Source organism: Equus caballus, chromosome 7, assembly GCF_041296265.1.
Source record: "Equus caballus isolate H_3958 breed thoroughbred chromosome 7, TB-T2T, whole genome shotgun sequence".
NCBI lineage: Eukaryota > Metazoa > Chordata > Mammalia > Perissodactyla > Equidae > Equus > Equus caballus.
This window is the reverse complement of record NC_091690.1, coordinates 301998-324910: the sequence shown is the minus strand read 5'-3', so window position 1 is coordinate 324910 and position 22913 is coordinate 301998. Positions and strand designations below refer to the sequence as shown.

The following is a 22913-nucleotide window of genomic DNA, read 5'->3' as shown; positions in this document are numbered from 1 at the left end:
CTGCTCACACTGTTTTATTTGCTTCTCCGGGAAAGTCAAGAACATCGGGGCCTCGTCACACATCGAAAGCAGAGGGGGCGGCGGAGGCTCACGGCTCGAGGACGCAGGTGGACTCGAGGAGGGCGGAGGGGGGGCCACGGCCACGGCCCAGGGGCGTCTCACGAGGGCCTCTCCTCCCGGCCACCGAGGGGCGGAGCTGAGACGGGACCCGGGCCGCGGTCGAGGCGGCCCCTGCACCCGCCCTGCCGAGGGGGCGGCCTGGTCATCCTCAGCCCACCCGCGAGAGGGGCTGTGAGCGCGTGCACGAATGCGCCTCCGGGGACAAGGGTGGCTGCACCCCGGAGACGTGCGTGCACAGCCGGGTGTCGGCCGCCCCCAGGACGGGCACCGGTCACCCCTCGCCCCTCCCGGTGAGAGGGGGGCAGGCTCACATCGGGCTGGGCGGCCGTGGGGGGTCCCCCTCCGCTGCCTGGACGCGCCACACCCAGCGGAGCCGGCACTGGGCCCGATCGCCGGGGTGTAGTCGGGGGGACCCGGGACCCTGGACCAAGCGGGCTGGAGACGGGGCCGGGGGGCAGGCCCTCGGGGTCCCCGAATTAGCACCAGGAGGAAGGAGGGCCCAGTGGGGGTGGGCGGTCGGCATGAGAAGCGGCTCACGCGTCCCTGCCTCGCGCAGGGGCAGCTCCGAGACCCCCGCCCGCCCCGACCAGACGGCAGCGCAGGGGTCACAGGTCCCTACCCGGCGGGGGGCCTGTCCCCAGGGCGCCCCCTTCCCCAGGCTCCACCGTCCACCGGCTGCGCCCAGAGAGGGCACGCGGGGAGGGGCGTGTGCTCCAGCCGAGACCTCGAGCCTGGGCCCCCAAGAGGTATGGCCTCACCCCTGCCGGCCGAGACCCGGACGCCGGCGCCTCAGGTGGGGACCCTCGAGGGACCCGCTTCCCGGGGCTGGGTGGGGACTGAGCAGGCCCCCGCGGCTCCCTCTGGTGAGATGTCCCCTCGGGGACCTCATGGGAGGTGGCAGGAAGGCACAGGCAGGAGGCCCAGAGGGTGGCGGGCTGGCCCGGAGCCGCCCCGAGGCCCCGGGTCACGCCAGCCGGGACGCCGTGGGCGGGAGCCGCGTCTGTGGAGCTGCTGCGACACGGGGGTCTCGTCTCGGGGACGGGTGGGTCTGCCGTGTGTGTCTCTGCGGCCAGGTGCGGACGTGCGGCTCAGTGGTTAGGGCGTGTCGGGGGCGGTGCCTGGGCGGGGGGCGGGCGGGACCTCCCCGTCCCTCTCTTTCCAGTGAGAGAAAACTCAGAAGGAACGTGTGACGACACGGCGTGTCCTGGGGCCCGTGGCGGTGGGTGGAGGGTGGGCAGGCGCCGGGGGGGCTGGGCGGTGGGTGTCTGGCACGGAGGGCGGGGCCGGGGTCTGGGGGGCCGGGCGGCTCACATGATGGAGCAGCATTTACAGCGGTGTTTCTTCATGTCGAGGTCCTGGGGCTCGCTGGCGGGGGCCTCGGCCCCCACCTGGTTCTCTTCCCGGGGGGCCGCGGCGGCCGGGGGCTCGGCGGCGCTGCCGTTGGGCGGGGCGGGCTCCTTGGGCTCGGCCGCGTCCTCAATGACCACCAGCTCCGCGGTGATGGTGTCCTGCAGGCCCAGCACCTTCTGGGTCTCGGCCTCGTCCTCCACGTTCTGATAGCCCATGAAGATCATGGTGACGGGGGGCTCCTGGCCGGGCTGGATGCCCGGGGGGCCCGAGGTGGCCTCGCCCGGCTGCGCCTGCACCCCGGTGATCTCCCGCCTGGAGGGCGTGGTCCGCACGGCCTCCTCCGGGGCCCCCTGGGTCTCCGCCGACCCGGCCGCAGACCCCGCCTCGCTCAGCGTGACCTCGTCCGCCTTGTGGATGAGTTCGTCCACCTCGGAGGAGCTCAGCGGGTGGATCCCGTTCATGGCAGTGCCGTCCACGGCGTGGACCACTGGCGGAGGCGGGCGGTGGGGGAGAGAGAGAGAGAGAGAGAGAGAGGGGGTGTGAGCTGGTTCCCGGACGGGAGGGTGGCCGGGCAAGGCCGCGAGCCCCCCTGCGGGGTATCGAGGAAATTAAATTACGCATTCAGAACCGACGGACGATCAAGTCGGGACCCGTGGATGCAGCCAAACTGGGGCACGGAGGAAAATTCACAGACCCCAAAGCATTTGTTAGAAACCAAGACGGAGCGTCACCCAAGGAGCTGGCGTTTTACCATCCTGCATTTTGAGGGTTTTCCACATTCCCCACGTGACTGACTCCAGTCAGATAACCGTGCGGGTAGGTCCATTTTCGGCCACCGCGAGGATGATGAAGCTCAGAGAAGGAAGCAACCAGCCCACAGTCACACAGCTGGACCCCGCTCCTTCTCCCAGGCTAGGCCTGAGGAGTTGTGGGCGTCCAGATTCCTTCCTTTTTTGGGTTTATGGGGTTGATTTTTGAATTAAAGTTTAGTTCCTTCACTCAATATTTTTCGTTTTCTAGTAAATGCCCTGAAGGCTATACATTTTCCTCAGAGCCCTGCTTTGGCTGCATCCCCTGGATCCCACCGGGTCGTTCTCTTTCGAGTGTAAACAGTTTACCGTTTCCACCTTGACCGACTGCCTCTTGAAGCCAGCATTTATTTTGAAGGGCATTTTTAAATTTCGGGGAGTTGGGGGGAGCTGCAACCCGAGAACCCACAGCCTAAGATAGAAACTCTGCAACAGTCCTTGGAGCGGCCTGCGCGGCCCGGGACTACGTCACCTCCCGAAAACGCTCGGCCCGTTTGAAAAGAACGCCCTTCTCCACCGGCCAGAGTTTCATACGTGCATCCACGTTGCCAAACGCATTTTCCAAATCTCGCCAACATTCGCGCTCATGTCTCTGATTTTCCGGGCTGTGTGGCCGTCTCTAAGGAGGAGGAGCCCGGCCACCGTCGGGTGCCCCAGATAAGAGCCCGGCAAACGCCTCCTAGACACCCGGCCCCCGGCTGCCAGGGGGAGGGACGCCCGGGCGCCCCTGGGACGCGCCGCCTCTCAGGCCAAAGGTCAGGGCCGGGTTCCTGGCTTCCGGCCAGAAGGAAAGTGCTTTTTCTACTCTCAGTTTCCAAACCCCCAGGGAGGCGGCGTCCACCCGCCCTGGGCCTGGCGGTGCCTTTGGGCTGGAGGCCCGGGGACGGGGAGCACCCGGGTCACACGGCGTCAAGCGGAGGACGTCCCACAGGAATCCGAGCCCTCGGCTGCCATGGAAACGGATCACCTTCCCGTTGCCAGGCAACCGGAGTCCGGTCCAGCGGGTCCCGAATCCCCAGGGGCCGGGCCGGGCTGGACAGAGCGGCCGCCCGGGACCACGCAGCTGGCGAGAGCCGGAGGCGGCAGGGCCTACGCCCCCGACGGCGGCAGAGCTGAGTGATGCGGCTCCTTTAAGAGCACCCCGGACGCCGCGACGTCCTCTGAGAACACGAGGCTCTGGGACCCGAACCCACTGGCCACCCCCCATCACGTCAACGGGGATAAAACGGACCAGGACACGCGTCCAGGATGTGGAGAGACGGGAACCCTCGCACGCGGCCGGCGGGAAACACCCAGCAGGTCCTCAGAAGGTGGAACGGAGTCACCGCCTGACCCAGCAGTTCCACTCCTGGGGGTCGTCCCCAGACGTCTGGCCCCAAAACCTCGAAAGGCATTAGAAAACCAAAAGGCGGGAAAAACCCAAACGCCCATCAGCTGAGGACGGACAAACCCAACGTGGTCCATCCCAACAATGGAACCTCATTCGGCCATAAAGTAGGAACGTGGACGGACCTGCACCCACGACGCTCAGGGAGAGAAACAGACACAGAAGGACACACGGCGTGTGACCCCATTGACGGGAAACGTCCAGAACAGGCTGATCCACAGACAGAGAGCGGGCTCGTGGGGGCCAGGGGCTGGGGAGGGGGTGGGGGGGATGCTGATGGGGACAGAGCTGCTTTTTGGGGGGATGGAATGTTCCGGAACCAGACAGCGAGGGTGCACAACACGGTGAATATTCCAAAACCCACTGCAGCGGACGCTGCCTTGCACGGTGTTCTGGATCCTTCCACCCCGTGTCCCGGGTTCTTGTAAGGGCGGCATTCGTGGACCCGCTAACGGGCGCTAGAGCCGAGCTCTCGGATTTAGCACCTGACTCGGGGGGACGGGCTCTGAGCTCCGCGCCACAAAGAAGCCGCCTTGATCCTGAGCGTGTCCTATAATGTCTTCTTAAGACACATTTAGTTTCCCAGAGCGGGTTTGCTTTCCTTTTCTAGCATCACCGCAAACACCGCCTAGAATCTCCCCCTCCCCGGGGTCACTCATACCCCGTCCCACAAGTCAGGCCGAAAGCGGATAAATTTAAACGCCAACATGTTTATGAAACTGGCCCCTCAACGCTGACACGTTGCATCATCGAAATAAAAGTTTTCCACAGTTAAAAAAAAAAAGTGAATTTATGGTTGAATCATATCAAGAAAGACAGAGACTGAAATCCCGGGCTCCCAGCTCCCTGTGGGTGTCCCCATGGCCTGTTCCCCTCCCGGCCACCACCGGGAACCCTAAAAACCGAATGGGACCTCATCACCACGTCCCGGCTCACCCATCCCAAGCCTTTGCCAGCCGCCTCCCGCCCCTCCTCACCGGCCCCACCGGCTCCTCTCAGTTCCTCCAGCCCAGCAAACGCCCCCACCTCAGGGCCTTTGCACGTGCTGCGGCCTCTGCCAGGTGCCCTGTCTCCCCACCTCGCTGTGCATCATGGGTCCTGCGCCCGGCCCCCTCCCCGCCCTGCTAAACCCTCTCACACCCCGTCTGCATCTGTGGGGTTTTGGAGCCTTTATCACAAGCGTCCCAGAGACTGGGACTGACGGGCCGGCCGGCTGGGAATCCCACCCGGGATCGGCCAAGCTTCAAGGCAGGTTCCTTGGAGGAAAGGAGGACGGGGTGGCGTCCCCATGGGACGGGGTCAGGCTCGGGCCGAAGAAGGGGTCTGGGGTGGGGCGGGGGGGCGCGTACCTTTGGTCTCGTCCTCGTACACCTTGATGCCCTGGGGGAGCGGCTCCCGGGGGAGCGAGGTGGTGCTGGACAGCACCCGGGTCTCCCCGGTCACCTTGTCCTTCTCCACCGTGATCTGCACCGAGTACATGGCTGGCACGAGAGGCAGGGGTTACGCCGCCGCCCGCCCCCCGCGCCCCCGGGCCGCCGCCAAGCCAGGGGGGAGCCGGCAGCGCAGAGCCAAGCAGCGGTGGGGCCTCCCGGCGCAGCCCCCGCGCGGGCCTCACTTCCTCCGCTCGGCCTTCAAGGCCCATCCCTGCCGTCTCAAACTGCCCCCGTGTCCCCAGAGCAGAGCGGGGTGCAGGGGTGAGCGCTCCCGGCCGGACCTCGGCACCCCCGTCTGTCCACCTGCGAGTCCGCACTTCACGTCCCTCAGTCGCTGACTGAGCTCAACCGCGTCCGCGTCACACGAAGTCACGTGACCCCCACGAGGCCACGATTCAGCCGCCGGCGCCCGGCTCTGCCCCATAGGAATCGTCACGAGACCCCACGGGAGACCCCACGGGAGACCCCAGCCTCCCAGCGGCCCCAGGACCTCGGCCCGAATTCCAGGAGCCCCCCCCCCACACTGCCCCCCGGGGGGGCCCCCAAAATCACCACCTCCCAGACCTGCTCCCATCGCTGCCTGCAGCTGCCCCGGGGTCTCCCCACTTCTTGCAGGGACGCCTCCCTCCTCCCTCCACCCACGTCCCTGCATCTGTGAGTCCTGCGGGTTCGGCCTTGAGGACGCGGGAACCTGCCCGGCTCAACCCAGCGAGGGGGGGTCACTGTCCCTCCCCCATCTCTCCACCCCACCCCCCAATCCACGCCTGCCACCCCTCCCCCACCCCATCCTTGATACCCCATCCCCCACCATCCCCTACTCTCCCTCCTCGGTCCCCATTTCCCACCACTACCCCATCCCCCACCCCACATCCTCCAACATCCTCCCCCCTCCAGTCCCTCCCCCATCCCCGCATCCTCCCCCCTCCCCCCGTCCTTCCTCCCATCCCCGCATCCTCCCCATCATCCCACCCCCCCATCCCCGCATCCTGCCCGCATCCCTCCTGGACCAGCGCGGTCCCTCCCCCATCCCGTATCCTCCCCCCTCCCCCGTCCTTCCTCCCATCCCCGCATCCTCCCCATCATCCCTCCTCCGTCCCCGCATCCTCCCCGCATCCTCCCCATCATCCCTCCCCCATCCCCGCATCCTGCCCGCATCCTCCCGGACCCCCGCCGTCCCCTCCCCGTCTCCCGGCGCCGCCTCGGCTGTTCGCCCCGCAGCCGCCAGAGGGCGCGGCGAGCCCGAGTCGCCGTCCCCGCTCCGCCCGCAGCCGCGCGGCCCCCACGTCCCTCCCTCGGGAGCCCGCGCCCCCCGCCCGCCCCGCCGCCTCCGTCGCCCCCTCACTCCTCCGCTGCAGCCGCACGGGCCGCCCCGCTGTCCCTCCACCAGGCCCGCCGGCCTCACTGCGCCCTCCGCCCGGAACACCCTCCCCCACCCCGCCGTCCGCAGGCCCCGCGCCGTCTCCTCCTGCGGGTCGTTGCTCAGCGTCACCCCCTAGTTCAGCCTCCCCTGAAACCTCCCATTAAAACTGCCCCCCTCTGGCTCCCCATTCTCTGCCTCGCTTTCTCCCTGAGTTAACTGCACAGGCTGTCGCCCCATGGGGACTCCGGCCTCCCCGTGTGCCTCACACCGGGCCCCACGAGCGCTTGAATGAATGAGTGACTCTTATTCAATCCGATGTTCCTACACAGCCTGACACTCCCACCTCCAGACACAGTTGGGCGGGTCGTGCACTGCACAAGAGGTCACGGAGTGAGGGAACAGTAGGGGCGTCTGGCCCCGGTGCTGCTGGGCCTGGTCCATCTGGCGCAAAGGCCTGAAGGCACCTCGTCTCTGGGAAATGCGACCCTCTGCCTCCTGCCCCCTGGGCGGCCGGGTGTCATCACATCCCGGCCACCTCGCCCCCAGGACGGCCTCCGCCTCCCTGCTCAATTACAGCAAGAGCAGCAGCAACGAGGTTTTGCCGTCTGCTATGACTTGTCATCACTCTCCGCTCGGCCTGGTGCCACGAGGTCACTCCAGTCCCGCCCTTCCGGCAGGGGGACCCCAGCGCCAAGTGTCGAGGGGCACAGTGGGAATTTGACCCCTGACCTTGGAGAACACCTAGCACTAACTCTGGCTCCCAAAATGCCCCAGACCCCAGCTTGGTCACCTCCAGGGACGGGGCGCTCACTCCCTCTCCTGAGGCGGCCTGAGGACAGAGGAGGAGGACGTGCAGCGGGTGCGTGCGGGCGTGTGCAGCACCCCACGGGCCGGGAGCAGCGGCGAGGTTAGGGCAGAGAAGCCGCGAGGGGCGTCGGGTTAGAGCCGCCATGCGGGGGGCCCGTCTTCTCGGGGGAAGCCGGGCCGCGTGTGCCGATGAGCCAAAGCAGAAGGCGGCCAGGCCCCACCCCAGGCTCGGAGCACCGCCTCGGTGCAGCCGTGCGACCACAGCCCCCGCGGACGGCACCGGCGACCCTCGGCCCCGGACCCGCGGCGGACGGGGTGACCCACCTGCTTTCATCATGGTGGCGCCTGCGGCCGTCCTCGCGGGCGTGGAGACGCGCTTCTCTGCGGCGGGAGAGAGAGAGACGGGGTCAGAGGGGCGACAACCACACAGACCACGACACCCCACACGGACGCCCCGGAGCCCCCCACGCACGCGGCACCACCCTCGCGCCCACAGGGGACACACGCCAGCCCCGCGGTCCGCCTCCCATCGCGGCCGAGTGCTTTTCACAAAATCCCTGCGAGGATTTCTTTTAATTATTAATTTTCAATCCCGCGGTAAGACGAGGAGACGCTCTCCCCATAAATAATTAACACACGCAAATCAGGCCACAGACGCTCCTGCCGCCGGCCTGCGATGCAGACACAGACGGGGTGAATCTGCACTTCTAAAATATGATTTATATTAAATGTAATATACTGAATAACAGATTCCGTAAACTATTAGATTCACAGCTAAGCGTGTATTTAAAAATGTCATATGTACGTGTGAAATATCTGCCAACATGTACGTTATTGATCTGTCATAATTTGGGGGCATAAAATGGGTCAGACTTCCGGCTTTTTCCCGTTTCCTGGATGGCAGCTTTCTTACCAGCGTGCTGGGACCCATGTCCCTTTTTTTTTTTTTTTTGAGGAAGATTAGCCCTGAGGTAACATCTACTGCCAATCCTCCTCTTTTTTTTTTTTTTGCTGAGGAAGACTGGCCCTGAGCTCACATCCATGCCCATCTTCCTCTACTTTCTATGTGGGACACCTACCACAGCATGACTTGATGAGCGGTGCCATGTCCACACCCGGGATCCGAACCCGAGAACCCCGGGCCGCCGAAGCAGGACATGTGAACCTAACCGCTGCACCACCGGGCTGGCCCCCCGTCCCCATATCCTTTCAGATGGCACCTAACCCCCAGGGCGGCCAGGGTCTGGATTTCTCATCCCCGCAGACCCCACTTCCCAGACGTGAAAACCGAGGCCCAGGGGGGCGTGGGACAGAGGCAGCCGAGCCCGGTTGCCCCCACGAGGACGGGGACAGACCCGGAGCCTCGGGACACAGCCAAGACCTCAGCCAGACGCCCCTCCGGAGCCTCAGTTTCCCCATCTGTAACAGGGACGTTGTGAAAATCACGTGACCGGCGAGGACACGGGGCCAGACTCAGAGTCCGGGTCAAAGAGACAAAGTAGCAGCGATGGGTCACTGTTGCCTTTTCCTCTTTTATCAGCAACAATGTTGCTCCTCGGCCACAACCCGCCCGTCATCCCGCTTCTGGCCACCAGGGGGCGCGAGGCCCGCCCGTCCCCTCGGGAATCCTACCTTTGGGCGTGCCCACCGGGCTCTGCAAGAAAGAACAGAGAGGTCAGGGGTGCCCAGCGCGGCCCAGCCGAGGGGGCGGGAGCCTGGGGGGTGCCCGGCTCCAGAGACCCCCCCCCTGCAGGAGTCACCTCCTCGCGGACGGATCCCCCGCTCGGCCCCGGGCGACCCCTCCCTCCGCCTCTCCCTCCTCCCTGTCCCCGGCCTCTGGGTGCCAGGTCCCCTCCGCCTGGAAGGCTTTTCCCAGATTCCCCCTTCACTCGGCTCCCCAACCTCCCCATCGAGAGGGGGCCCCCTCGTCCGTCACTGCCCCGCAAGCCACCAGATTATTGACCCGGCCAGTGTCTCTGTGTCCCTAGGACGTGGGCACCAAGAAGGCAGGGACCCCGCGAACGCGTCGTCCGAGCTGAGTCCACCTTCCCCATGGCCCCTCTCACCGCCAGTCTGGAGAACTCCTAGCCAGCCTTCAAAGCCCCTCCCAGCCTGCCCCACCCTCCCATGAGTCAGGGGCCTCCTCGGTGACCCCGCAGGGCCCTGGCCTCCCCCCAGTGGCCCCGTCCGCCCTCCCTGTGCACAGACGTCCACATGTCCACCCAACGGGGGCTCGGCGAGGCCAGGGCTCCACCCACAGCCTCCAGTCTACCCACACCAGGCCCAGGTGGGTGGGCAGGCGTGTCCACTGGGCAAGGACTCAGATGCTGTGGGGGACGCCGTGGGGGCCGTGTCCCCCTGCAGCTCAGCTCGGGGTGGGGCACGAGGATGGGCAGGGGACACGAGGCGTGTCCCCCAGGCCCCTCGAGGCCTGGACACGACAGAGGGTGCCGTGAGGGTCCTGCGTTAACACTCCGCGGCCACCAGGAGCTCGGGGCCCAGGGATCCTGGTCATCAGAGACCACTCCTCAGCTGTGCAGCCTGGAGCCAGCCCCTCAACCTCTCTGGGCCTCAGGTCAGCTCCCCACATGCAGGCCCCATGTCAAGTGCCCGCCGTCCATGGGCCCATTGAGCCCGCGTGGCATCCCCAGCAGGCGGGCAATCGTAGGTGGGGAAACTGAGGCCCAGAGAGGCAAAGCCACATCTCCCAGTCACAGGCCGGAAGGTGGCGGGCTGGGACTCAGATGCGAGCGCCGGCTCTGACATCTGGGCTTGGACCAGCGGCCATGGGGCCGGGGGGCCGGGTGGGCTCTCGCTCTGCGGCCGGGGGGTCCCGGGCGCCCCTCACCTGCTGGGAATTCACCACCACCTCCGCCTTCTCCTCCTCCTGGGCCGGGCTGGGGGCCGCCGCGGGCTCCCTGGCGGTGGCGGGGGCCGTGTCCGCGTTCTCCAGCGCCTCGATCTCCTTCTCCAGCCTGCGGAGTGCGGGGTCCCTTCACCGCGTGACCCCCGGTTCCCACCCGGCCGCCTCCCGCCAACCCCCCGCGCTTCCACCCAGACACGTGTGTTTTCACGGGAAGCGTCCTCCCTCCCGGGAGACTGGAAAAACCGTTTCACTTTCCAAGTATGAGGACAACGGTCCGCGCCACCCAGTGAGGACACGACCCGTGTCCAAAATCCTGCCCGGCCGTCGCCTGCCCGAGGCGCGGGGCTGCGGGTGTCAGGGGACACCCTGCACCATGGGGGACACTCCCCTTCAAGGCTCGGGACAGACGGGGGTGAGTCCAGGGCCCCCTGACAAAGGGAGCCCACATCTGTTGGCTGGATGCGGCCAGGGGCAGCCTGGAGGGCTTCCTGGAGAAGGAGTCCTGGCATGGACACCGAGTGGCCAAAATGTGGCCTGAGGGGCCCCGGGAGGGCACTTGCCATGCACAGGACACACAGTAGGGCTCACAGGGGGCCCCTCCCCAGAGCTGCACCCCGGGGGGGGGTGATAACAGCAGCCCCTTGTGCAGCCCCGGCGGCCGGTGCTTCCCGCCCGCACGCGCCCCTCTGCCCGTCAGTCCCGACTGCCCCCTCACAGGCCTGGCCCAGCTCCCGGAGGCACACAGTGGGCACTAACGTTTGCTGCAATTAAGACGCACAAGGGGATTCCCGCCTTCCGGTCCACAGGCGGGGAAACTGAGACTCGGGAGGGAAATCCCAGCCGGACCCCCCCAGTTTCTTCCAAACGAGCGTGGCGGGGGCTCCGGGATCCGGGCCTTTCCGCAGCCGAGTGGACATCTGGAATCCAGGCCGTCACTTCCCCCGGCCGCCCGGAAACCCGGCCTTTTGTCCCAGCCCCGGGTGGGGGGGGGGTCACTTTCCCCGGCGGCCGGCCCTCCCCCCCTTCCTGCAGCCCGGCCGTCCCCCCATCAGCACCGGGGCCGCAACGAGCCGCCAGCTGGGCTGGCGCCAGGAGGCCCCGGGGGAGCCGCTGCCGGCACCTCCCATCCCCCCGGCCTGGCGGCTCCCACCCGGCACCTGCCCGCCTGCCGGTGTCACAGGAGGGTCTCGGCCCCCGTGTCCCCGGTCCAGCCCGCTGGGCCGCGCGTCAACACCCCCTGAGGCCCCGTCGAGGCAGGAGAAGAGACCTGCCTGCCCCCCAGCACGCGAGCGCGGCCGGACCCCCCAGCGCCCACCTGCCGATGGCCTCCTCCAGCAGCCGCGCCCTCTGCTCGTCCGCCTCCATCTGCCTCCGCAGGTCCTCGTCCCCGTCGGACGCCGAGCACGGTGCGCCCTCCAGCAGCCAGCGCTCCCGCAGCGCCTTGGACTGGGTGGCAGGGCCGGGGTCAGGTCAGCATGGGGTCAGGGTCAGGCTGGGGTCAGGGTCAGGTTGGGGTCGGGGTCAGGCTGGGGTCAGGAGGGGTTGGTTCATGATCAGGGTCAGGAGTGAGGCTGGGGTCAGGGTCAGGTTATGGTCAGGGTGGGGTTCAGGTTGGTTCATGATCAGGGTCACAGTTGGGGTTGGCGTCACGTCATGACCAGGGTCAGGGTCGAGGTCGGGGTCGGGCTCAGAGTCAGAATCGGGGTCACCGCCCCCCCCCCAGGGTCCGGTACCTTCAGATGCTGCAGCTGCCGCCGCGCGTCCTCCAGCTGCCGCCGCTGGTTCTCCATCTCCGCCTGCCGCCTGCGCTTCTCCTGCGGGACGGACAGACGGACAGACGGGGTCAGGACCGCGGGACCCTGCTTCTCCCGGCCCGGCGCCCACCCAGCCACTGACCCCTGGTCGTTCCCAGAGCCTTAAGGGGACAGAGTGACCGGGAAGCGTCCACAGACTCCAAGGTGGGGCTTCTGGGGCAGAGACCGCCAAGACCCCCACGCCTCCACCACAGAGCGCGGTCACCACACGGCGAGCGCGGGGGTCTAGTCCACACTGGCCTCAGTTTCCCCTGCAGGGGGGTCCGAGAGTCCACGTTCTAAGGACAAATCTCCACTTTTGTTTGTGGGGTGGAACCAGGGCCCTCAGGTTTCCCAGAAACAATCTGACCCTTGACCTCCCTCCGTTCTGAGTCCCGGGGGCCCCGTCCCCACCCCCCCCCCACCCCCGAGGGGCAGGGAGGAACTCACAGCAATGGCCTGGAGCCGCTCCTGCTGGGACGTGGTCTCTGCCACCAGGACCCTGGGGGCACAGACAAGGTCAAGCGGGGTCCACTCCACCCCGGGTTTGAATCCTGCAGCGGCCACCCAGCCGATCTTCCCTTCCCTGCCCCCAAGGCCACACTGTGCCCTCATCCAGCCCTATCACCTCGTTAATCCCCTCAACAGACCCTCCTGCCGCCCCTCAGGGCAGGGCCAAGGGGCTGGAGGGTGAGGCTCTGTCTAGAGACCCAGGAAGGATATGGGGAGAAGAGGGCACTGAGGCTGGGCCATGACGGATGCATAGGAGCTCACCCGGGATCAAAGCCCGGAGAGGAGTTTTCAGGAAGAGCTCCATCACCTCCTGGCCCAGCCTGGGAGCCAGATCAGGACCACCCCCCGCCCTCTGCCCCACCAAGCACGTCTTCTCCAGAGTGGGAGGGATACACGGAGGACGAAGGATCCTCCAGCCCCACCTCCAACCCTGGGGCTTGCAAAGTTGACCATCTGTCCCGGGACTTCTGGGGCTGCTCACAGCGGCCTCCCCTGGAGTCTCCCAGGAACCTAAAGGCCCAGAGAGGTCGGTGGGCCTCCCAAGGACACACAGCAAGGACATAGTAAAGCCGGGATTCAACCGGACTCCCTTTCTCATCCAGTCGATGCTTTCTGACAGCCCACCCGGCGCACTCTCAGCCTTGAACCGGTTTGCAGAAGGAGCTGGATCAATGTCAGCATTGCCAGATGCTCCCGAAGGAGCAGGGCTCCATGCCGCCGAGGTCGGGCCTTTGTAGGGTGGGCAGGAGGCCCAGGGCCCCAGGATGAGGGCCCACATCCCCTCCCCACACGACCCCCTCTCCCCTCTCACAGGACCCCTGGAAGCTGTACACAGTCGGCGTGAGTTAAATGCTCCGACCAGCGCAGCCTGGACCAGGCCTGGACGGGCCAACCGTAACCTCCCGCTTCCAGGTCACTGTGACGACGGGGGGCGGGGGGGTCCCCACTCTCTGCCCCAAACCCCACATGCCCCGAGGGTCACCCTGGGAGGCGCCGAGAGGCGGGCACGGGGGAGTCTGAGCCGAGAGAGACAGACCCTCCAGCTGCACCCCGGCCGCCCGAGCCCCTTGTCACCCAAAGGACTGAAATTACAGACCCTGCTGGTCCCAGTGCCCCCCGGCCTCGTACCAGGGCCCGGAGCCACCCGGTGGGTCCTCTGCCCTCTGGGCCTCGGTTTCCCATCAGCACAGACACTTGGAGACACTCCAGCTCTGAGCCCTCCTGTCCCCCTCCCCTGGTGGCTCAGAAGGAAAAAGAGACCCAAGGTCACACAGCGCTGGGTCCACCCCAGGGCCCTGCCCCCACCCAGGAGGCTACTCCAGGTCAGGTCTGTCCTGGGCCGCAGCGCCCCATCCACCCGCCCCAGGCAGGTTAAGTTTCCTGGCCTCCCTGAGACCTGTGAGGTCATCTGGCTCCCACGCCCCAGTCAGGCAACCCCACCCAGCTCTTCCCTTCCTGCTGGCAGCACCTGCTCCTCTGCACCTCCCATGGGCCCGGCAGCATCAGCCACGCCCTCTGTGGCTTCCCTCTCTGCTTCCTCCGGGAGGCTGGGCTCAGCTGGGTGGAGTTCAGGAAAGGCTTGATCCAGCTATCTGGCTCAGAGACACCAGAGGGCCAGATCAGCTAGAGTTCTGGGTCTGCCCTGTTGCCCTGTGTGATGCAGGCAGGGTGCCACCCCTGTGCTCCCCACATAGGCCCAGCACCTCACTTCCTGCAAACCCCACAATCCCTCCCCACTCCCCAGCCCAAGATTCTACCATGACCTGCCACCTCCCTGGCCCCAGGCAGCCCCCTCTGCACCCCACAGCCAGAGGAAGCTTCTCAGAATAAGAGTCCTGCTCTCTCCCGCTCTCAGGTCTCCTGGTTCCCATCAGCCCTTTAAAGAAACCCCAAGGCCAGCACAGCCCAGCCCCCAGCGCTTCTCTGCCCTTCCTCTCACTCACTCTGTTCCAGCCACCAGGACCCTCCCACTGCCCTTCAACCGCACCAAGCTCATCACTACCTCATGACTTTTGCACTGGCCGTTCCCTCTGCCTGGAATGTTCTTCCCACGGCTGGAAACCGAGGCCCAGAGACAGCAAGTCACTTGCCCAAAGTCACACAGCTAGGAAGTGGCAGAGCTGGGATCCAAGCCACAACTGCCAACTCCGGGCCTCACCCCACGTCTTCCCTTTTCCCGGCTCTACTGTGGCCTCCAGGGACCCAGGCGGGAAGGAGGCAAAGCTGGGGGGCGGGGGGGCATATACAGCCGAGACCCCGGCACACAAGGGCCACACAGAGGAGAGGAAGCAGCCGGACGCCCGGTCCCATGCCGGCGGGCAGGTGGCCATGCAGGCCGGATGCAGGGTCGGGGGTGCGGCCAGCTCGCCGGGCTGGAGACAAGGCGGGCAGTGTCCCCGCGGGGCCCGGCCGGGGCCGGGGAGGGTCAGGCGGCGCAGCGAGGGGACTGTCCATCCGTCCCCATCCGCGCCCCGGCCCAGGCGGAGGTCACAGCCGGAGGTCACAGCCGGAGGTCACAGCCCGAGTCCCAGCCCGAGGTCACAGCCCGAGTCCCAGCCCGAGTCCCAGCCCGAGTCCCAGCCCGAGTCCCAGCCCGAGTCCCAGCCCGAGGTCCCAGCCCGAGTCCCAGCCCGAGTCCCAGCCCGAGGTCCCAGCCCGAGTCCCAGCCCGAGGTCACAGCCCGAGGTCACAGCCCGAGTCCCAGCCCGAGTCCCAGCCCGAGTCCCAGCCCGAGGTCCCAGCCCGAGTCCCAGCCCGAGTCCCAGCCCGAGGTCACAGCCCGAGGTCCCAGCCCGAGTCCCAGCCCGAGGTCCCAGCCCGAGGTCCCAGCCCGAGTCCCAGCCCGAGTCCCAGCCCGAGGTCACAGCCGAGTCCCAGCCCGAGTCCCAGCCCGAGGTCACAGCCCGAGTCCCAGCCCGAGGTCACAGCCCGAGTCCCAGCCCGAGGTCCCAGCCCGAGTCCCAGCCCGAGTCCCAGCCCGAGGTCCCAGCCCGAGTCCCAGCCCGAGGTCACAGCCCGAGGTCACAGCCCGAGTCCCAGCCCGAGGGGCGCAGGGCGCGCGCCCCTCCCCAGGCCCCGCCCCGCCGGCCGCGCGGGTGAGGGATGGCGGCCCGCGGGAGGCGGTCGCCCTGGCAACCGCGCCGTCCCCATGGCAACGCGAGGCCCGGCAGGCGGGGGCGGGGCCGGCGCCGAGCATCTCCCGCCCCCAGCCCGGCGCTGGGAGGGAGGGGGTGCTGGGGGGCTGGGGCGCTGGGGGGCTTCCCAGCCCGGGCCTCAGGGGCTGCCTGGAGAGGCGGGACGCGAGGGGGAGCCGGGCCTAGCGCACCCCCCCCCCCCGCTCGCGTTTCGGGGCGCCCACCCAGGGAGCGGCTCCTCTCCGGGGAGGGTCTGGACCCGCCCCTGGCGCGAGGTGGCCGCGGTGGAGCCAAGATAACTCCCGATACCCTAGATCCGAAAAACAAAGCGAAGTCGCCCCACAGAACCCTAAAGACACGGCCGTGGAATGAGACCCCCCGACCCCCGCGCTCGCCGCCTTCTGTGGGCCGGTCAGGAGGGGAAACTGAGGCTGGGGAGGCGCGGCGTCGGCTAAGCCTCCATCCTCCTGATGGCCCCGTGTGTTTATCAGTGAACGGAAGCTGGTCAATGGTGACGCGGGACCCGGACCCAGGCCGACGGGCTCCGAAGCACACGGACCGCACGGAGCGCAGGGTCTCCCCGAGGTCCGACGGGGCTGGGGGGTCAGCGGGATGATTGAAACGCTCGCTCACTCAGGCTCAGGGAGGGAGGCAGGGGCCACATCACAAAAGGTCTCACATCCTGGGCGGAGAAGCGGAGTTTGGGCCAAAAGGCGTGGGGAGGGTTTAGAGGGCGTGGCAGCTGCCCCCACGGGCTGTGTGACCCGAGGCAGGTCAGCCGCGTCTCTGAGCCTCCACCGGCTCTGCTGGGCAATGGGCCACAGCCCACAGCCGCCCGTGTGGAGGGACACACCCGCGGCCGGACGCCCGCCCTCGAGCGCTCCGGCTCCCGTCCCCGCGCGATTATTTTTACGGCGCTCGGAGCAAATTCTGGGCTCGCGCCGCGGTGTGGGCGGCTCAGGACTCGGCGAGGGCGGCGGCTGCGAGCGCGTGAGAGAATCGGGCTCCAGCAGATGAGCTAATGGGGCCCAAACCCAACCGGCCCGCAGAGGCCTCGGCTTGGCGAGGCGTTTAGTTTTTTAAAAGCCCAGAGAGGTTACGCAACCAGCCCAAGGTCACCCAGCGGGCAGGACGGGAGGACGGGGCGGGAGGTGGGAGGCGGGAGGCGGGAGGCGGGAGGGGGTTTCGCACTTGTCCCTCCGGAGCCCGCGCCCGGGCAGCTCCAGCCGGAATGAGGGGTCCCGGGCCTGGCAGGCGCAGCCCAGCCGAACATTCCTGTGCTAATTGAAAGGAAACAGCTGACGACGACGACCTTGGCCTTGGCCGTGGGGGGGGGGGGGGCAGTCACGCGGGCTGGGGGGCGGGGAGCCCGGGCCGGTCCCCGCGGGCGGGATGGAGTTCGCAGGTCCGTTCCAGACGCTGGTTCCCAGCTCCCCGCAGGCCCGTCTCCCTTTTGCCCCAGAACCTTCCCGGCTCCAAACCCTCCCCCAGCCGGTGACCCCTGCCCTCCTCTGCCTCCTCCACCTCCCAGCCCAGCTCCAGCCCAGCCGCCTCTTCCGGGAAGCCTTCCTGGTCCCCTCCCCTCCCCAGGAAGGGGGCAGGGCTGGACCACCTCCGTGATGGTGAGGTGAACAGGCCCCGTGGCACTGGCTTTCTAGAAGGTTCAGGGTCCCCCCGCCGGTGGACATGGAGGTCAGAGGAGGCCGCAGACCCACAGGAGCAAACCTGTTGCCTATTAACCTGCACTGGGGAGGGAAGGAGCTGGACCCTGCCCCCCAACCCCGGGCGCCACGTCAGGAGGGCCAGTGGGGCCTGGATGGGGCAGCTGAGCCAGAGGTTCCTCCCGCTCCAGGTAGGAGGGGTTTCAAGGCAGATCCGGCTGCAGAGACTGCTTCCCAGGCCCAGGACTGCTTCCTAACCCCACCCCTCACTCCGCTCGCTCCAGCCACACTCCTCGAACATCCTGGGCTGGCTCTGGCCCCAGGGCCTTTGCACTGGCTGTGTCCCCCACTTCCCCATTGCGCTTTCTCCCAGGTCTTCACGGCCTCACTAGCTCCCGCAGGCCTGTCCTCCGATGTCACCTCCTCTGACCTCCCCAATTAAGTTGCACGCCCACACCCCCAATCACCCCCCCAGCCCTCACCGCCACGCGACACCCCAGTCATTTCCCTTATTTCATTTCTTATTCCCCCACGAGGACTGTAGCTGTCTTTGTCCCTGCCCCGTTCGCAGCACCCAGTACACAGCAGGTACTCAATTCATGCTCACTGGACCAGCGAGTCAATGAGGGTCTTTCCATCTTCGGAGGAGGCCCCACCCAAGGGTTTCCGCCCCGCCTGCCACGCGACACACCTGTCCCACCACCACTTCCCTTTTTTTCTTTTTAAAGAAACCCACAGTCACAGCTCAGGTTTGTCTAAAACAGGACCAGAGCTCCACATCCGACGGACGTGGGACAAGTCACAACCACTCGGAGCGACTGTGCAAATCAATGCATAAAATGGCCCAAAAGTCCACCGATGGGTGATGGGTCCACACACATGTCCACCCACACCCTGGAATATTACGCAGCCGTGAAGAGGAGCGAGGCCCTGACACGGCTGCACGTGGACGGACCTGAACACATGACGCAGGGAGAGAAGCAGAGACAGAAGGACACACGGCGTGTGACCCCATGGACGTGAAACGTCCAGAACAGGCAGATCCAGACAGAGAGCGGGTTCGTGGGGGCCAGGGGCTGGGGAGGGGGTGGGGGTGATGCTGATGGGGACGGGGTTTGTTTATGGGGATGGAATGTTCTGGAATTATGTGGAAGTGATGGTTGCACAGCTCTGCAAATGCACTGAAACCAGGGGCCTGTGCACTTTCAAGGGGTGGATTGTGTCTCCATAAACCTCATCACGATAAACACAGACACACGCACAGCAGCATCGAGGACCCCTCTGCCGGGGCCAGAGCCGGGCCCCGCGCATCGTGAGTCCTGCCGGCCCCGCCCCGGACCCTCCTGGGTTGGCAGGATTTGAACACACGCCGGCCGGGGCTCCACTGCTCGCTCGCTGATGCGTGTCACCAGAAGCCCCCCCAGCCCCTGCCCCACATGCGGCCCCAGAGCTGCCCCCACCCCCTCTGCCCACCAGGCTGGGCCCCGTCCCCCGACCTGCTTCTGTCCACACTCGGCCTCACCCGCCACCAAGGCCCAGAGCAGGCCGCCCCCCGGACCCCCAGCCCGATCCAGACGGTCCCGGGACGGCCTCTGACTGGCCCTGAGCGCCTGCTCCGAGCCCGGGGCAGGAGATGGCCACCCCGTGCCATTTCCCTCAGACACCGAGACCTCCCCACGCCGTCCACACTGAGGGAGACCCCTGCACATCCGGGGCCGGCCCGTCCCTGCGGGCAGCTGGGCCCACCACCAAGTTCTGGAGACGGGTCTGCACCCACCCAGGCCCCGGGCCCTGCCCTCCGCCGGCTCCACTCCTCTCTCCACGGCCCCCCTGGCTTGCTGCTCCCTGGTCTGGCCCCTCAGCCACCAGAGCCTCGCTCCTGCCTGCTGGGCGCTCCGGGCCCATCTCTCCACCAGGCGCACCCTCTGCCTGCCTGGGTGGACCCTTAAGCGTCTTTCACAGAAAAGGCCCACGATGGGAAAGACCAGGAAGCCTTCCCCACACCTCACAGAAGACCCTCTGGGCCCCCCCAGACTCTCCGACCCTGCACGGGGCCCCGCAGGTCCGCAGAGAATATGTCCTAAATAAGCAGAAAACAGGCTTCCTGGACGGAGAAAGACTGACAGAAAACAGGATTCCAGACCTGGGAGAAGGTGATGCGGTTTTTGTCAAGATCGTCAACCGTTTCCCAGCGTCAAAATCTGAGACCCCTGAGGATGGGCCACTGCGGTGGGCCGGTGCCCCCGTCACCAGATGAGAAACAGGAGCCCAGAGGAGCCGAGTGACCCACCTGAAGCCTTGTGGGGAGTCAGCACCCCCCTCCATATCTCCCCCCCAAGACTGGCAGTCATGGAGGGCTCCCTGGGGGAGGATGCAGGGCCAGAACACACCTTCTGTGCGGCCCGGTAGACAAACCGGGGTGAAAAGCCGACATCAGGACAGTTTGGAGCCCCCCAGACCACAGCCCCTGGGACCCGGGAAGAAAGTACAGGAGACCTGCACCCCCCCACGCCGGCAGCTGAGGAAACGGCCCAGCCAGCGACCAAATCCCAGCCCCACCCTCTCCAGCTGTGTGGCCTCGGGCGGGATGCGTCACCTCTCTGTGCCTCGGTTTCCCCACCTCACAGGGCTGCTGTGGGGATCAAGCGAGTTCACAGGGACACGGCACGCGGAACGGGGCGCCGTATGCAGCCGGTGCTTCCTCAGTGACTTTTCAGTGTCGCCCGCACTTCTCACGCGCCGCCCTCCCCCCGCTCCTCCGCCGCCTCCCTTGGGGTCAGGTCTACACTGGACCCCCGGCTCTGGGAGGAAACGTTACATTGTTACCACGACGCAGACAACCCGCAGCCCCTGCTGCTCCAGAGGAAACACGTTTTCGAAAAATAGATACAATGAAAACAAAAGCTTGTTATTAAATTCAATTATCAGCAGGCCCGTTGCCTCTGACCGGCTCCCTCTCATTAAAAAGGGAGATTAACAAGCGCCCAGGAGGCATTAAGGGCCGGGTGGGCGCCCAACCCACACCTTCTCCCTGCAAATGTCCAGGCCTGGGGGCCGGCGGGGACCCGGGAAGGTCACGACCCCCCTCGGCCCGGCCCCAGCTCGGCCTCACCCAGGACCGGGGTTTGGGTGTCTGAAACCGCCTCATTCTGCCAGCCAGACCCTGAGGTCCCCGGGGTCACACAGCAAGTCCCCCCCAGGGCAGAGCCGTCCCCCCCACATAGTGTCTCATCATCCTGCCGCCCCCCCCCCCCTCGTCCCACCTCTGTAGCATCAGCCAAGGCCCCCGCCGCCTCGGGGGTTATGTCTTCACTACTTTTCGCCAAATCCTTAAATTCTTAAACTAAGGAAAATTAGTTTGATCTTTAAACGAAGCAAATTTTGTCAAATTCTTAAATTCGATCTTAAAAGGAACTTTCCGGCAACCCCGTGAGCCGCCACCACCACCACGTCCTGTGACCCCGACGGCAAACTCTAAGGAAACAGGAGGCCGCCAGGGAGGCCCTGGGCCCGGGGCTGGCTCTGGCCTCGTGGAAAAGGACGACGGATGAGCCGGGGGGCAGGTGTTCACGCCCCGGCGGCCTCTCTCCACACTCACCAGCAACCCCAGCGCTGGGGACACAGGCTTTCTCTACGGCTGTTCGGGCCCCGTAACACCAAGTCCCCGTCCCACGTCTGCACCCAGAAAAGCCAGGGGTCCACCTAATGGGGGGCATGGTGCCCTGTGAGGCCCATGACCAAGCAGGCACCCAGGGGCCCTCCCTGTGCTGTGTGACCCTGGGGCATCGGCTGCCCCTCTCTGGGCCTCAGAATCTCCCACCCCCCCCCACCCCCCCACCCCCCAAGAATGAAAGGGGTGGCGGGAAAGAAAACAATAAGTCCAACCAGAATCTCTCTTCCTCCCTCGGCTCTGGGTGGGCGTTTTCCTGGCTTCCCCCAGGCGGCCCCCTCCCCACGGCCACACCCTGCCCAGGGCCTGCTGTCAGGAGGCCCAGAGACTCCCCTTGGGCCCGGGGAGCGGAGCAGATAAACAAGAGGGGGGGAAGCGGGCAGACAAGTCTGGGCCCTGGTTCCCCTGAGCCCCTGGCTGGGCTCCCGGGCGGGTGGGGGAGCCGGCCGGGCCTTTGTCTGGTTTTCAAAAGCAGAGGACAGTGGGTGTCGCCTTCCCGGGCGGGCGGGAGGGTGTGGCGGGTCACGGGTGACTCCCCGGAGGAAAGTTGTCAGCTCCGAAAACACACCCCGTGGGAAGGGCAGGGGGGCCGGCCGGGTGGGCGTCCGGACCTCCACGTGCCGGCCTCGGGCCCAGAGCCGGGCAGCCGCCCACCGACCCGCCTCACAGGGGCCGGCTGCCCAGCCCCCTGCCCGTGTCCACACCGCACGCCCTCCAGGCGCCCACCTGTGGGAGTGGGGGCGTGGGGGACACCCCGAGGCCGGGAAGAGGGGACCCTGTCTGCAAGAACCGTGCACGCTCACGGACACCTGCCTGTGCGAGGAGCCCCCGCCCACCAGCTCCTCAGCTCACCCCACACGGACCCCGCCGCCCACTCCGCCGGTACCCGGCCCTCCGACTCTCGGCTGCTCCATTTGGGGCCCCATCTTGGGGACTTTTCCTGGGGGAGGGGAGAGCAGACCCCAGGCCCCCTGTCGGAAAGCGCCGGGACCTCCCGTCTCCCATCCCAGCCCCCTCCGCCCGCGGGAACTCGGGACAACCCCTGGCGGTGGCCGGACCCAGGCCTCCTCCGCGGGGGCTCCGGCTCCGGACAGCCCTGGAGGCCCCCGCGGCGGGCGGGGAGCGGGGCGGCCCGAGCGCGCGCCCAGGGCGCAGGGAGCAACGAGCTCAGGCTGGGGGGGGGGGGCGCCCGGTGCACCGGGAGGGGTCGCTCCATCCCCCCAGGGCGCCCGCTGGGCGGGGGGCGCAGGTGGCCGAGGCCGGTCGGGGGGGCGCGGGCGGGGACACGGGCCTCCCCTCGCGGCGTCCCGAGCTGCCCCCGGCCGCCGCCGCCCGATCCCCATCCGCGCGTGGGCCGCCGGCTCGGCCGCGGGGAGGCCTCCGGGCGGGCGCGGCCCGGCCTCATCCCTCCCGGGCGGAGCTGGGGGTCCCGGAAGCCCCTCGCCGCCCCCCTCCCCATGCACAGGGCCCCCCCCCGCCCCCCGGCCTCCGAGCCCCGCGGCGCCGAGCGCGCCTACTCACTCCATCTCCCGCGAGTCCGGGCGGGGCCGCGGGCTAAGGCCGGGCGGCCGGGGCTGCGGGGCGCGGGGGCGGCGGCACCGGCTCGGGCATCGCCCCGCGCGCGGCTGTTTATTGTCCGGGCGGCGGCGGCGCGGGGGGTGGGCTGGGCGCGCGCGTCGCCGCCGCCGCGTTTCTCCTGCGCGCGGCTCCCCGCCCCGCGCCGCCCCCGCGCCGGCCCGCGCGCGCCTCCTGCCGGCCTCCGGGCCCCGCGCCCGGCCCCTCCGCGCGCCCGCGCCCCCCGCGCGCCCCCCCACCACCCCCGGGTCCGAGGGGAGCGGCCGGGGACCCCCCCCCCGGGGGCAGGTCCGGAGAGGCCATTGGCGCGGGTGCCCGGAGAAGAGCGTCCGGGTGGGGGACCGGCCAGGCCCGACCGAGCAGCGGGATGGAGGACGACACAGCAGCCGCTGATGCTCCTGGGCGCACGAGGGCCGGAGGGAGCGGGGGACCCCG

At 67.4% G+C, this 22913-nt stretch overlaps 1 protein-coding gene and 1 long non-coding RNA gene across 12 annotated transcripts; one reads left to right on the top strand and one right to left on the bottom strand.

The window, feature by feature from the left end:
* Position 1: 1 nt before the first annotated feature.
* On the bottom strand, positions 2 to 22684 carry PALM (paralemmin). Of its 11 annotated transcripts, XM_070272271.1 has the most exons (11): positions 22425 to 22568; positions 13907 to 14030; positions 13567 to 13672; positions 12376 to 12427; positions 11866 to 11946; positions 11448 to 11578; positions 10115 to 10241; positions 8899 to 8920; positions 7591 to 7647; positions 5016 to 5147; positions 2 to 1957 (listed from the first exon to the last, which is right to left on the bottom strand). In XM_070272271.1, exons 5-11 carry the CDS (start codon positions 11920 to 11922, stop codon positions 1428 to 1430), a joined length of 1056 nt encoding a protein of 351 aa, XP_070128372.1. In that variant the 5' UTR covers positions 11923 to 11946; positions 12376 to 12427; positions 13567 to 13672; positions 13907 to 14030; positions 22425 to 22568; the 3' UTR covers positions 2 to 1427. The 11 variants fall into 11 exon arrangements, with proteins under 11 accessions (XP_070128372.1, XP_023500044.2, XP_070128377.1 ...); XM_023644276.2 differs by lacking the exon at positions 13567 to 13672 and having other exon boundaries at positions 22425 to 22684; XM_070272276.1 differs by lacking the exon at positions 13567 to 13672 and having other exon boundaries at positions 5016 to 5130; positions 22425 to 22554.
* On the top strand, positions 15785 to 20136 carry LOC138924923 (uncharacterized). The gene is made up of 3 exons (XR_011440293.1): positions 15785 to 15983; positions 16064 to 16157; positions 17998 to 20136. It is a non-coding gene; the product is annotated as an uncharacterized lncRNA (long non-coding RNA).
* Positions 22685 to 22913: the final 229 nt, after the last annotated feature.

Excerpts from the sequence above, each read along its gene's own strand:
- PALM (XM_070272269.1), bottom strand. The coding sequence starts at position 21,829 with ATGGGGCCCCAAATGGAGCAGCCGAGAGTCGGAGGGCCGGGTACCGGC. Across the intron at positions 12,428-21,755 it reads GGCGGCGGGGTCCGTGTGGG|GGTCCTGGTGGCAGAGACCA; the intron begins GTGAGCTGAGGA and ends CTGTGCCCCCAG. Across the intron at positions 7,648-8,898 it reads CCCGGTGGGCACGCCCAAAG|AGAAGCGCGTCTCCACGCCC; the intron begins GTAGGATTCCCG and ends CTCCCGCCGCAG.